This window comes from Rhineura floridana, chromosome 9, assembly GCF_030035675.1.
Source record: "Rhineura floridana isolate rRhiFlo1 chromosome 9, rRhiFlo1.hap2, whole genome shotgun sequence".
Lineage (NCBI taxonomy): Eukaryota > Metazoa > Chordata > Lepidosauria > Squamata > Rhineuridae > Rhineura > Rhineura floridana.
This window is the reverse complement of record NC_084488.1, coordinates 8,244,720-8,260,489: the sequence shown is the minus strand read 5'-3', so window position 1 is coordinate 8,260,489 and position 15,770 is coordinate 8,244,720. Positions and strand designations below refer to the sequence as shown.

Below are 15,770 nucleotides of genomic sequence, written 5' to 3'. Positions count from 1 at the left end.
AGTTGAGCCTAATCTACCCTTGAGATGGTAGAATGGGCAGTATCATTACAGGTTGCAGGTTGGGGATTCATATTTCTCCCATGTGTGTAAGATGATCTCAGATAGGACTTGAGTTCCACCTTGTGGTCAAAGTCATAATAATACGTTAATTGATTTGCAGAGTCCTCTAGCCTTCCCATATGTAGAGAGGACAGTTCTTATTCTGTCTTTCATCAGCATGGCCATCTCTGCGCTTTCTCCTATTGCTAGGGTTCAGTCCTGGGTTCAGTTGTGTGTTTCTGCGTCCTTCGTTCCTGTCTGGGAATTCCTGCTCTTTCCCTTTTTGTTTTCTCTGTCTCTTGTTTAAAAACAAAAACAAAAAAGCTGCTTCCCCACTTCTGCCTCTTCACATTCCTTCATTCTTAGCTTTCCCTGTTTCTCCTCATCCTTCTTTGACCCAGCCTTTGCCTGTGGTGAATCCTATGATTCTCCAGCCCTCCATGTCCCTGCCACTCACCCACTCTTGCCTGCTGTCCGCTTCTCTAGCATTAGCTTTTGTTTTAAGGTGAAGCGGAGAACAAAATAGAAAAAAGGCCCCCATCAGACCCTCCAGGCCCTTTAGTCCTGCCAGGCCTCTTGGAAAGACCACTTGAAAGACAGGGCCATGGGGGAAACTAAGGATAAAACTATAGTTCCTGGGGGGAAGAACACAAGCCCTTGCCATCAATGCCAGCAGTTCCTGCTGCAGAGGCTTCTACCCAGGACCAGTCAATTCAGCATACAGAGGCAGTCACCAACCCCCCTCCTCTGGGTGTTTTGGCAGAAAATGAGACAGTGGGCATGGTGGCTATGGAGTCTATTACCAGCTTCACATTGCCCATGTTAGGGTCTTTCAATCCTCAGGGCCTTCACACTAGAGGGGAACCAAGCCATGGGGCTTTGAAAGGAGCCAGGGGGAGGATGCCCTGACCAGTGCCCGGGGGCACCTATCAGCTTCAGAGGTGGTATCTAGTGAAGAGGGAAGGCACTCCTTAGCAGATCTCAGAGCCATTTTCTCTTTTCAGTCCTCCCTGATGAGTTTAGGGGTTTCCAGGAGCATCTCAGGGCTCATCCTTCCAGTTCTTTTCATACCCACTCTGCCCCCTGTGTGCATGGATTGAAGCATGGCACATCAGCCATGGCTCATAGCATTTTTCTCCGGCTCAATTTTATACAGTTCAAACCTCCACCAGTGCAACTTCAGTTACCCGACCTGATGTTGCAAAAGTTAAAGGACACTATTTTGACAACTCTCTCTAAAGATTCAGCTGGGCATCCGCAAGCTTTGTCCCAGATGGCTCAGCAACCCAGGCTTAGGGTGGCACCTCAGCAACCTACTACCGCTCTGGATATGACAGCAGTAGTTCCCTAGCTATAAGCGACTTCCACCCAAACATGGCCTGTTTCAATCCACTCAGTGGCTGTCCCTCAGATGTTGGTGCCTCCTGTTCAGACAGATGGGCATGTTTCTCCAGATCCTCATAATATTTAGCAGAGGTGGGCTGCTGGGATCAGAGCTCAGCGCCTGACTAAAGATCCAGTGGCTGAAGGGGAGGACCCTGAGTCGGATCTCATTGTCCTGGATGAGGAGGAATAGAGTGGAGCTTCCGAATCTGAAGAGAAAGTCTCCACACATCTGTTCGAAGACAGTCACTTACTCACCTTACTGTGTAAGACGATGGAATCCAGAGTGATTACAGATGCAAAATCCAGACTGGTGAAGCTAACTTCTCCTTCACTCAAAATTATCCAAGCTGAGTTTTCCACTCCTCTTCAAAGTAAAAAATCTGTCTCGGCAGCAAATAAGTTTTATGTGCTGGAGCAGAGTTTGATGGATCAGTTGAGAGTTCCTCTTATAAATGCCCGCATATCTGGTCTTTTGAATCCTTCTCTCAACCTCAAGGATTTGTATGTGCAGCTAAAGGATGCCTTGGACCAGAAAATGGACTTGGGGCCGAGGAGACTCCATGATGCCTGTGCACTGTTGTTGCGGGCCGTGGCTGCTTCTTCTGTTTTTGCTAGAGCAGTTCTGTTGTGGATGGAGGATTTGTTGGAGGACCCTTCTCAGGATTCAACTCATTTCCGCCAATCTGTCCTTAAACTATCTAGGGTGGTGGCTTCTATGGCAGATGTGAGCATGGATGCAGCACAATTCTCAGCTAGGGCACTAACAGCAGGAGTCTACATTAGGCGATTGCTTTGGCTGTGCTAATGGGAAGCAGATGTCACTACACACAACAATTTTGCCTCAGAGCCTTATGTAGGAGGCAAGCTCTTTGGAGATGCAGCATTGGACAAAGTTTGAGTGGAGTCCAAGGACAAGAAGTGTTGCCTTCTTCAAAGAGAAAGGAAGATAAATGGCCCTTTCGAAGGCCCTTCTATCCCTACTTGTTTAACCAACACTTTCAGGGCTCCAGACTGTAGGTAGGAGCTGAGATTTTTGGACTTCCTGTTCTTTCTGGAATAGGTCTCAACCTTTCAGCAGAGGGCAGCAACACCTTGCCAGCAGGTTCACCTCCAGCACCCAAGCTAGGGGCAAAAAGCACCAATTCTGACACCACCCTCCCTCCAGTTGGGAGTCACCTACAGGATTTTGTGGACATGGATTACATCAGACCACTGGATCCTGCAGACACTGGAACTCAGTCTCCGCTTGGAATTTCTGTTGTCCTCCCCACAGAAGTTCCTTCCATCCTCTCTATCTTCCAACCCAGCAAAAAGGGCCAGGGTACAGGACACCATTCAACATCTACACATATTGGTGATAGAACTGACTCCATCAAAGGAGAGGTTCTTGGGAGTATACCCAATTTTCTTTACAGTACCCAAGAAAGATGGATCATTACGGGCTGTACTGGACTTAAAACATCTGAACCGCTTCATCTAATATCACAGGTTCAGATGTAGATGCTCTTATCTATCAGGAAGACCTTGAGAGAGGGGGACTTTCTATTCTCTATCGACCTCAAGGGGGCATACCTCCACATTCCCATCTTCTGTCCTGACAGATGTTACTTATAATTGGTGATCTTCACTGTCAATATAAGGCCATGCCTTTTGGCCTGTCATTGGCCCCCAGGGTGTTCATCATGGTCGCTCTGGTGGCTCAGGAGTTACAGGGGGTTCACATCTACCACTATCTAGACAATCTTCTACTTCAGTCACCTTGCTCCCAAAGGTTTGGGAGGATCTATACGTCACACTGACCTGCCTGAAGGATTTTGGTTTCCTCATCAGTCAGGAAAAGAGTAATCTCCATTCTTCTCGAATGCTCCTACACCTAGGGGCTGTCTTGGACATGGTCAATGGGTATGTTTCACTCTGCACAGAATGGATCCTCAAGATTCAGAAGGCTGTTCACCACACTCTTGTGTCCTCCTCTCCTGTCTCTAGCAAGAGTCCTAAGCCTAGTCCTAGGTCACATCATTTCAATTACTCCTTGGGCAAGACATCACTCATGGGCTGTACAGTGGGCACTTGTCCCTTTCCAACACAACATTGCAGTGAGATGTCACTTGCAAGTAGCTATCCCTCTTTCTGTCCACCTTTCTCTGCTGTGGTGGTTACAAGAGGGCAACCTTTACAAGGGGTGCCATTTCAAGATCATCCTTGGGTGATTCTCATCTTGGACACCAGCCTGTCAAGTTGGGGGGGGGGCTGTTTGCCAATGCCAGATGGCACAGGGTAGGGATCCCCAGAAGAATCTCTGCTTTCCATTAATTTTCTGAGAACCTTGGGCAATGCAGTGCTTTCTCCCACTCACTCATCAACACACAGTCCTAATCAGGATGGACATGACCACAAAAGCTCACATGAATCGTCAGAGGGCACATGGTCACAGGCCCTTTAGGGGGAGGCACACAAGCTGATGTGTGGGCCGAGCAATACCTGGACTCCCTGGTGGTGAAATACCTGAAGGGGGGGAGGACAATGTCTAGGCAGGCTGGCTCTGCCAACAAAATCTCTAACAAGGGGAGCGGAAGTTGCATCTAGAAGAGTTCCAAGTCATCATTTCTTGCTTCAGGAAGGTCCATGTGGACCTCTTTCCATCCCTTCAGAACTACCAGGTGAGGAGGGTCTTCTCCCAGTATGTGGATCTGGCAGTGGAAGCAGTGGACACCCTCACCAATCTGTGGCCGCAGAGGCTACTGTATGCATTTCCCTCCAATTTCTTGCCAGAGTTCTTTGCAATATCCAGGATAAGAGAGTGAGGGTCCGTCTTGTGGCTCCCTATTGGCCATGAAGACCATGGTTTTCAGAGATCTTCATCATAGCATCAGGTTGTCCAAGAAAGTTGCCTTGCAGAAGAGATCTGCTAACCGAAGGACTACTTATTCATCAAGACCCAGTGTGGTTTGATCTTCATGTCTGGCCATTGACAGCAAGAGATTATTGACAGCAAGTCTCTGGTCATTTCTACTGTGCTGGTCTCCTGGTGATCTTCGACTCTCCGTATCTACGAGAACTCTTGGAGAGTATTCTCTACATGGTGTACTCGTAAACATCACTCCGTTAAAAGTGGACATTAAGGATGTCTTAGCTTTTCTCCAAGATGGCATCACCTTGGGGCTTCATCTGCATATCTTAAAGCATGAAGCCTCAGCCCTGTCATCTATTCTTTGCAAGTATACGGGGACACCCTTGGGAGTGCACCCATTCATGAAACACTTTCTTTAAAGGAGCCACTTTATCTGCACCACCAAGTCAATACAGGTTACCAACATGGGACTTGCATAAGGTGCTAATGGCGTTGCAGCAATCTCCTTTTGAGCCACTTTGATCAGTCCCACTTAAGAGTACTGTCCTTCAACTTTCTTGTTCCTTATAGCAATCACTTTGGACTGGAGGGTATCCAAACTTGGGGCCCTCTCGGTGGATAAATCATGCTGTACCTTTCACAAAGACAAAGTGGTACTCTGCACAATTCCTTCCTTTTGACCTAAAATTTCAGTACTTTCCATTGTCAGCAGGAATTCATTCTCTCATCCTTCTGTCCTTCCTGGCATTTGTTGGACATGCGAAGGGTGTTAAAAATTTATATTGACAGAAACAAACCCTTTCACTGTTTGGATGCTCTATTTGTGTCATTCCATCTCTCAGCCTTAGGGCAGAAAGTTTTGTCTTCCACCTTACCAGGGTGGATCAAGACCTGCATAGCCTTAGTTTACCATTCACTGCATCTTACACTGCTCTCCAAAATTTTAGCTCACTCCACCAGATCAGGGGCTACCACCACAGACTTTTCCTCAATGCCTGTCTTGAAGAGGTATTTGAGGTGGCTACCTGGGCCAGGCCAAATACTTTCATTAAGCATTATAGGATCAATATGTACACTTTAGCAGATGCCGCATTTGGGAGAAGAGTGCTACAGCAAGTTCTTTCTAGATGGTAACAGTTCAGGTTAAAGTTTCTTATTCTCATCCTATGTGGGTCAGCTCTGGTATGTTCCACCTGAGATCATCTTACATGCACAGGAGAAGAGACCTTTGGTCTTGTTGTGAAATGGTCTTCCATGTGCATGTAAAGATGATCTCAGGGCCACTCTATCTGAGCTATGTTCAGCGTCCCTCAGGATGTATGTTACTATCAGAGAATGCTTGTGTGTTCTTTCTTTCTACTGTTGTTGTTTGCTATCTTTTCTCTTTGGCTTGGCAAGAAAGAACTGCCCTCTGTACATAATGGAGGCCTAGAGGAGTCTGCAGATCAATTAATGTGTTACTCTGCCTTTGATCACAAGGTGGCACACAAGTATCACCTGAGATCATCTTTATATTCGTGTAGAAGACTTTTTCATGGTAAGACCAAAAGTGTCTCTTAAATGCTCTCCTGTGTAAAATCTTCCTACAGTTAAAATTTAGTACTGGGGTCACCAGCCTTTATGGGCCCATGAGCACATTTGGAAACCTGATAAACTATAATGGGCACTAACCACACACAACCTCACCACAATCACACAGGCATGTCAAACCTAATGGGAAGTGATCTCCCTCCCCAGCTGCAATCTCCAGGAAGAGCTCTCTCTCTCTCTCTCTCTCTCTCTCTCTCTCTCTCTCTCTCTCTCTCTCTCTCTCTCTCTCTCTCACTCACTCACTCACTCACTCACTCACTCACACACACACACACACACACACACACACACCCTAAGCAACTACTAGGCTTGAAGAATGCTTACTGTTGGAGCGAAGCCTAACTGCATCAGAGTAGGGATTATTTTGGGGGTTGCAACTGGGGAACAAAGGATTAACCATGTTGGCAACCTATAGTCGATGAGACCTACAAATTGGTGGATTTTACCTATAGCAGCCCAGTGACCCAACTATTGCACTTTGATGTTATGGCAGGTTAGACGTAACTGTTCAAACATAAGGAACGTTTAAATGAATTTTGTTGTTACAAAGGAAACCTATTTCTGAAATAATCCTCAAATTCTGTTATTACAATAGGGGATGGAGTGCTAGATCTCTCTACAAAGAAGACAAGTGTGGGACAGTCAGCAAATGATGGATCATGTTCTGAAAATTCTGTGTCTGGGTAAGCAAAATAAGCATTATTTTGTTATGTTAAATATAATAAATGGAAACAAGATTTAAACCTGAAGACAGATTTCTTTTGTAACTGATTTCTGTAAAATGTATACTGACACATTTTGCTTTTGCCAGTTTCACTCATAATTGTGTGTTTGTATATAACTCATATGTTTCATTTTGTGTTTTTCACTTTTTTCTGTTAAAGAAAAGTTATCAGAACAATCACCAAACTTTAGTTCATGTTACTAAAAGTGAACTGAATGCTTAGATACATAAGGAAACTAGGCTACATAAGAAAATTTATTCTTCATGATTTGGAAGTGTTCTAATTGAGGCAAAGGAAAATATTCACACTTAAATAGACTACTTAAATTAGTAAAAAGTTTTTTTTTAAAAAAACACCTGATATTCTTACTGTTTCCTAATGAAAGAGAGAGCTCTTGATAGCCATTCTTGCATTTTGATTCTACTGGTAGTGTCATGCTGCTAAGATACCCTTTTATTTATAGATGCTTAGTGTGCTGAAATTTACTATTTACTGAAATAATAGTGAAATAACATACATTATAATTTTAGCATTCTTTCCTCCATAGCAGGCTCTTTTTGTCACTTGTGCTTTTTTGCAAAGCTTTTTTTAGAAGAGCAACTAACAGTCCAATAGAGTTATTCCTTGATATTTTAAAATTGCTTGTTTTTTCATATATATGTTGGGGAAAATCAGATAATTTTATTAGAAATTAGCATATAAGTAGCAATTAGGACTTAATTGTAAAACTGAAAAACTTGTTGGATGTCTTAGATGTTGTCCATTAGTAGTTGCAACAAAATTTCTATGAGGGGGTTGACTCTTTTATTACTTGTTTAGCGGTAACGTCACGTTTCTACTAACAAAACTCCTTTTGGATGGGGGCATTCAATGGATGTTAAATTGTGTAAAGAAAAGTTTTTAAGTGTTATTCTGCAAGCATCTGTCAAAAGGGAATTGCAAGCAGATGAGAAAGTTATCAAATACTGAGCTAGGATTTAAAGTTCTTGGAAGGGCTGCTGTAGAAGCTGGGGTATCATTTTTGACACATGGTCCTACCAGAACTGTAGCTTTTGCTATGGTAATCAATAGCTACAACAACTCAAAGACTTAAAAGTGTCAGAAGCAGTGATGTTACCTAAGCAAGGAGTATAATAAAGGAGTGGACCCTTCCCTTCCATAGCTGTGTGAGAGTCTCTCATGCATCAGTTCACCATCGTTTCATTCCATCCATCCAGGAGACTCCACAGACACAGAGAGGACTATGTGGAAAGAAGTGCTGAGCTTGCAGATGGTTTGCTCTCAAAAGCGTTGAAAGACATTCAGTCCGGAGCACTGGACATAAATAAAGCAGGCATACTTTATGGCATACCTCAAAAAACTTTACTTCTCCACTTAGAAGCCTTACCAGCAGGAAAGCCTGCACCCTTTAAAAACAAAACTCGAGATTTCAATGACAGTTATTCTTACAAAGACAGTAAAGAAACTTGTGCAGTGCTGCAAAAAGTAGCCTTGTGGGCGAAAGCTCAGACAGAGCGCACAGAAAAAAGTAAACTCAGTCTACTTGAAACCTCAGAATTAAGATTCCCAACAGCTTCCAGTTACCTCCATCAGTTAACTCTACAAAGAATGGTCACTCAGTTTAAAGAAAAAAATGAAAGTGTACAATATGAAACATCAGCTCCAACTGTACAATTAAAAATTCCTCAGCTGAGAATCAGTGCTGTGCCCAAACAGCAGCCTGATAGTGCTGGACTTCTGGATGTTATGTACCATGTTTCCAAAACCTCATCAGTCTTAGAAGGATCAGCTCTTCAAAAACTGAAAAATATACTCCCAAAACAGAACAAATTTGAATGTTCTGCATCTGTAACTCAGTCAAGTGTTGACTCCTACTTTCTGCATGGGGACCTCTCTCCTTTGTGTCTTAATACTAAGAATGGAATTGTTGATGGCACTTCTGAATCCACTGAAGATGGTTTAGATCGCAAGGATAATAAACAGCCAAGGAAAAAACGTGGCCGCTACCGACAGTATGATCATGAAATAATGGAAGAAGCTATTGCAATGGTAATGAGTGGAAAAATGAGTGTTTCCAAAGCACAAGGAATATATGGGGTACCTCACAGCACTTTAGAATACAAAGTTAAAGAAAGATCTGGAACGCTGAAGACTCCGCCGAAGAAGAAACTCCGATTACCAGACACTGGGTTGTTTAACATAACAGATTCAGGGACTGGCACCTGCAAAAATAGCAGCAAGCCTATATAGTTTCGTTTGTTAGAAACTTGTCTGTGTGTGCATGAGAGTGTGTGTGTTTGTGTGCCTGTGTGTATGTGTGCGTGCGTGCGTGCCTGTGTGTAAACGTACACACATGAGAAACACAAATGTTCACTTAGGCAGAAGACAAGAAATTTTACAGTTCAGAAACCACATACATGCCTTTTGAAGAATAATTTTATTCAGGGTTTTCACTGTGGACAAAATGATAGAATCAATCACAATTGTGATAGTTTGTATTTAATATAATCCTTGTACAAATAAGTGAAAAGATTCAGGTTTTATTTAGTAGTCAATAGCATAAAATGTTTGGAATAACATGTATTTGTCATGTGAAACATTTTTTACTGATAAAGAGTGACCCTAGCCATTCAATAATCCATCTTATTAAGTAAATACATAATTAATGCTTTGAAGACATTTATGCCTCGGAATATTTTCAGAAGCTGCAAGTAGCTGAAAATATACAAATCAAGGGAAGTGTAGAGGCCAGCTCTAGTTTCTTAACTTGGAAACTCACGTGAAGTATTAGTTGAATATAGATTTTTCTATGGAAGAGAAACTACATAAAAGCTAAACATCTGATATAGATAAAACGTTTCATTTTAAAAAGCGTGTGTTAGGTATAAAACTGGGTTCTTTTAATTTTATTGTTGGTTTAGCAAGAAATTGGTGTTTACAAAATACAGTATATACTTGTGAAAACTGACAAATTTAGTGTAGCTATAGAATGATTAAATAAGATGGAATACTAAAGGCATAAAAGTAACTGTTTTCCTTTAGTGTGGAAAATAAGCTAACTTGGAAGGGTTAAAGATGAAAGTTGGAATGCAGATTAGAGCATGTTCATAATGTGCACAGAATGAGCTTGAGAATGGTTATTTTGGTTTAAGTGTGCTGGTTAGTTAGTTGGTGTTATGACTACTTACATTTATTTAAGGATTGTGTAACACTCCTATTGAAAAACCTCACTGTAACAGTAATGTAGTTGCTGCTGTAACATTTCAAAACTTTTTTAGTTTATCAAAATGAACATCAGGTTTTCATTTTGGTGGGCCGATACATCATCACTTTGCTAATAACCAAATTTGCAGTTCAGGGTCTTATAGAATTACAGATATAAAACAGTGAAACTGTTTTGAACCTTCAGTACTAGAGATTATTTGTATATTTACTGTTTGGAAGCTGGGCAGTTCATTTTAAATATATGACTTTTCATAGAATCTCAGAGGACCAGTTACCTTTAGACTACAGTTTAAATGTTTTAAATGAACATCAAAGTATTCATATTGGGAATGATCCTTCCCTCCAAAGAGAATCCCATAATGTTCATAGGTTCATCTTTCTCCACTCCCCTCTCCCATCAAACATGCAGGCAGCATACCAAGGCAGTCGGGAATGAGAGCTCTGTGTGCACCATATCCCTGTACTTGCTCAGTCAAATTATGCAAGCTCCAGAGCTTGTGTAACTTGACCAAGTTGGAGGAGAGCTAGATGGACATATGAGAGGCACACACACATCTAGTTCCTGAAAACTGTCCACTGCACTACCTCTGCATGTACACGTGCTGGAGAGGAAGCAGAGCAAGAGAGTTTCTTTTGAGCCCTAATGGAATTCCGATGTGTGTGTGCAATGTGCTCACTTAGGGGAGGATCATAGCCATTGGATTTTGTATGCTATGTAACTTGGGTGTACTATCAAATCATATCTATATGAATAAAGATGTCCATGGACTTTTTATTGAAAAACTAGATTTTTATGGGAAAGCTTACAATTTCCACGTGTGTGTGACTAAACACATTCTAACCAACATTTTGTGTGAGATAATATTATTTAGATTCTGTGAATTATAGCATCTGAATTCACATGCAATCACTCTTTAGAGTACGCTATTCACCTCAGTTGGTAGCATTCCATAATAAACTAGAGAGGGAATCAGCCCTTTCTTACTGATATTTTCAGAATTGGAGTTACATATAAAATAAATATAACAAAACTGGTCTCTTATGTGCTGAATCTTCTTCAGCTCTATTGCATATTAGAAAATTAAAAACAAAATTCTGTATTAGATAAGAGACCATCAAACATCAGATATCAAGGTCATCTTTAATTTTAAAGAATGAAGCCATATTTTTGTCAGGATTAGAATTGTTTATTTCTTGTATCTTTCCCCTGTAGAAAACAAGATTACAGATTTTACTGTCTTTTTCTAGAACATTTTACTTGCAGAGCTATTGGGACTTTTAGTTTACTGCTTAATACATAGGCTGGGATTCAAAGGGTGCATGCAGTGTTCCACGTACACCAGAGTTTTTCCATCCTTCCTGCTGCAGCTCCTTGACCCCCTGAAAATCAGTTTCTGATGATCAGTTGAGCTTCTGGGTCTGTGTGTGTTGTGGCATGGGAGGGGGATGTAGCTGCAAGGAGAAAATTGGCTTTCTCACTGATGCACAACTTGTTGTATCTCAGCTTTTTTTTATTTTTCAGACAATTCTAGATTTTTGTCAGAGATGTATATCAAAGACATTACAGTACACTTTTAATATCATTTTAAAAGGTGGCCTGACCAAAAAGTATCAGGATTCATAAAATCAGGGATCATTTTGCTATTGACTTTAACGGTGGTAGTTTTGTATGTAATATTAATTTTCAGCATTTTAGTACTTGTATTTATTTTTGGTCAGAAATAGTATATTAAAATATTTTTTGATAGTTTGTAGATAATGCTCAACCTGTAAGTTTTAAAAAAGAAACGTAATTATTTCTAATGAATGGGCTGAACCTTTGATTATACAACTGAGGAAAAGCAGGGAATTACATAGACTCCCCTTATCCATCCCTAATGTATTCATTTAAAAGGTTGTTTAAATTATAATTTTGAAGTACTTTTAAAATTCATTTACCAGACGCTACTTAGAAATTGACAAGTTTCTGAAAATACATATATCAGCAGACTTTTAAATGAAGATGAAAGCAAGCCCTACATGCTTTCTACTTATTTGAATGTTTCTCAAGTATTTTATATTAAAAAACAGTGCCTCTGTTTTTAGAACTACTGCTCAGTAAAGTTGTTTAAACCATTTCTGGTAGCTAATGACTATTTTATATTAAATTAAATTGTATATTAACTTTAGTGATACTGATTTTTTTTAGTTGTTTACAGTACAAATACCTGTATTTGTGTTTTTTTTTAATTGCAGTATTTCCATTGTTGCAGTAATTTAGTAAAACTCTGTGGCTGCCTTGATTTTTGACAGATTTTGTTAATAACTGATTTCTAGGCAATTAGTTCTATTTATGCATAAATCAATTGCACTATAATTCATGAATTATTTATTACAATATTTTCTAATGAATTCCATGTATTTGTCTTGTGTTGTAAATGTACTGTAATTCTGTTTCCTCTTTGTGTTGTTATATTTCTAAATCTGATTGTATGAATTTGTTAATGTGTTTCTATGTTGTAATTTTTAGTAAAGCACTTCAATGCTTTTGCACATAAATTTACAAAACTGATGTGTCATTGATTTGTTCATTCAGTAAAAAGAAAAAACATACTTTTTGTTGACTCATTTGATTTAATCCATGGGCAAGATTATATTGGTGTAATAAGAGTGAAGTTACAACAGCACTTTTTACACACAGAACAAAAACAATAATTGTTACAAGGCAATATATTTCATAAATAGGGCACTGTCTTTTTGCACAGATTCCATTTATTTAAATGGAATGTGTGGAGGAGAACTTACTGATTATTTTGTTTTGCCCATGGTTTGTTAGGGTGAAGGGGTGATAGCAGTATAAATGAGTAATGAAAATGTTCTGCCAGTTTTCATCTGGAAAACGTGATAATTCACTTTTATATCAGTTTCAATTTCCAGTATTTCATAATGTATGCATTTAGTTGTACACCTATTAAGAAATACATATTACTCTACTGTGCCCTTTTAAATGCCCATTTAAAGCCACCCAATAGTTTTATAACTTTTTTGTGCCACTTGGAAAAATAAAGTGCATAGAACTAGCAGTAAAATGTTTTGCAATTTTCCCTTCAGTATCAAAACAAAAATAAAATACTGTTAAATATGTAGGATAATTTATGCACGGCCACTAGATGTGCAGTGAGGAGTAGTATAGAAAATTCAGCAGGAAAGCTAAACTAGTCCATGTATGTTTTATATATTTCTTCCAAGGTGTATGTGTGTACTGCCTTTTGATTCATTCTCTACAGTCTTTTTCACTGATAGGAATCATACCTTTAAATTTATATTTTTAAAGTTCTTCCTGTGCCAGTCTTTGTGTCCTAATAACAAGAAGCAAGGCACTATGTGCAATTCCATAGTTAAGGATTGACAAAAATATTTGAAGTGGAGAGCTCTGAAAAAATTCATATCAGTTAAAACATTTTAATGCATACATGTGCTTGCAAGATTATTTACATCATAGAAGTGGATGACTGCTTTCATGCTAATCTAATTGTTGTGCTTGGCTACGCAGGTTTATAATGCATATTCTGTAATTTAATAGTTTTGCAAGATGGCATTTATCTCATGGTAATCTGGTTGTAAGGAGCATGGGTTGAGTTTTTCTATAGCCTTTTCAGTAGGAGGCAGTCTTGCCCATGTTGAACTAGTAATTGTGTAAATGGATTGTCTAAGGGCAGAACTAGAAAGGTTTGGGAGGCAAACACATGTTTCTAAACCTTGTTAGCTAGGATAATGGGAATGCAGGAGCAGAGGTAGAAGAAAGGAAGATTAGCAAATGGCTAATCAAATCCCCCCCCACCTTGTTTTTGCTGATACAAGTTTCAGATCCTAGCTAGAAGAAAAATCAGTTAAAAATGGCCATGCTGGAGGGATGTATGACACAGTCAGCTGGGAAGGTTACGAACTAGGGATGGGATCCGTTGGCTGGTGCCACTTTGAAAGCATTTCGTCAATCTGGCAGGTGGCATTGATTCGTGTTCATTTTCGTCCACTATCCATTGCTTTATTGATCTGATTTTTTCTCCCAAAATAATATTGATAAAGGAAAGGAAATCAGCTTTCACTGGGGCTGGTCAGTTTCACATTAGCAAGCAGAGACAACCTGTTTCCTTGTGGAAAAGAAAGGAGGAAAGCAGCTTTCAGTGGCCTCTCATCCATCCCCTCCTTGGCAGCCCTAGAGAGCCCTTAATATGGACTATCTAGCCTTGCCTTTTATTCATTTAATGGGTTAACATGACAGATGAGAAGGCAAGGCTAGAGAGTCTCACCCATGTTAATGACTCTCTAGGCTTGCCTTTTAATCTCTGTTACACTTGGCTTGCTTCCTCCCTGCTTGGGTTATTTGAGTGGAGGGTGGGGGGTGGCAGAGAGAAAAAAAACTACTTTTGTGCTATGCTGTGCTGTGCTGTGAACAACAATATATTTGAGAGGGGGGAATCTGGTGTTAGTGGAAAGCCGCTGAAGTTTGAAACAAACAGGATCACCCTGCAAAGATGGAGAATATGTGGACCATTGAAAAATCCAGTGCTAAATCCTAATTCAGCAGAATTCTCGCCAATCCCTGTTATAAACCCTCTATCCCCTTGTCAATGTCCCTACATTACTGTTGGGATGGAAACATAGTGTTGGGAATTGTGTTTCCTCCATAATACTTATCTGAATGTGCCCTTAGGACAACTTTTTTGGGGGGAAACCTGTCTACATTTCCTAAAGCTGGGTCTTCCGTTGCCCAGTGCAGGTTTTGGGTTTTTATTCTTGCAGTTATTTCCTGACCTCTAGAGAATGTCTCTGTATTCATAAATGGATAGACTGTGGGTGCTGAGAGGTTTTAAAGGTCATCTTAATTCACTTTTTCAGAAAATTGCTTGAGTATTGTGAACAATTTAGCTATATATTGCAGTATTGATACCAGCAAAATTTATTGTTTCTGTGTGGCATCTCTTTGACACAAAATCATTTGTACCATACCCAAGCTGCACTATCCTGTGACATCACTAACATTATAGTCAATGTACTCCAGTTGCACATATGCGTATATTTATATATGACGTTGCATTGTAAGGAAGCAGATCTTAGGTCCATCTGGACCACTGTTACCTAGTCTGACTGGCAGTGGTTCTCCAATGTCTCAGACAGAGATCTTCCCTAGCCCTACTTCCTCAGATACTTTAGCTAGAGATAGTGAGGCTTGACTATGAAACTTTATGTGTGCTTGTAGATATGCACTCTACCCACTCAGTTTTGGGTCCTCTTTTATTTGGGCTTTCTATTGTCTAAATCTAAACTGGTTTATTCAGAGGAACCTGAGCCACCATAAGAATGCTCTATTGTTGTGGTAATCCAACAGCACTGATATTTCTTGTAAATTTGAAGCATATATTTATTTTACTCTAGTAACAATACTGGAATAGTGTACACCTGCAGAGAAATTCTGTTTTATTTAGACAAGAGCAAGACTATGCTACACAACTTATGAATCAAGAACAATGCTAATGTTACATGTGATCTGATAAAGTATATCTTGAAAGTTTTTTTCTACATTCCACGAGGTTAAAGCAGTAAATACTGAATATTTTTAGAAAATATAAGATGGATAGCTAGTGTCATGTTCAGAGTTTGGTGATATGTTTGAATATACATACTTTTCTGAAACAGAATTATTAATATAAGTTATCTTAATCAGTAGTTTTGAAGAATATTGATAGATGTTAATGACTAAAGTTGCAATTCAGCAATTTTGTTCTTAAATCTGTGTTTTTAAATCTATGGACTATTAACTTTTCAGTTTGAATTAATGATTAGGTAAGTAGTAACAGTTTTTAATATTATGTAGTTAGAGAGACAATATTTAACTGGTTATTTATTAGTTGAAGCCCTATTTAGATGTAGATTCATATTTATTTAAGCTTTAAAAACTACAATGATTTCCCAAT

The 15,770-nt window shown here is 39.8% G+C and overlaps 1 protein-coding gene across 12 annotated transcripts in view; it reads left to right on the top strand.

Annotated features, from left to right (window-relative positions):
* LCORL (ligand dependent nuclear receptor corepressor like) overlaps window positions 1–15,770 on the top strand; it is a 125,026-nt gene that overhangs the window by 72,639 nt on the left and 36,617 nt on the right. For 10 of the 12 annotated variants that reach the window (XR_009757832.1, XM_061584140.1, XM_061584146.1 and 7 more), the window contains one exon: window positions 6,462–6,549. Coding sequence is in view for 11 of the 12 variants with exons in the window: in XM_061584140.1 (XP_061440124.1) it covers window positions 6,462–6,549 (88 nt within the window). In the remaining variant the exon portion in view is untranslated. Of the gene's footprint in view, window positions 1–6,461; window positions 6,550–7,808; window positions 11,998–15,770 lie in introns of those variants that run through there. The other 2 variants (XM_061584147.1, XM_061584148.1) reach the window with 2 other exon arrangements.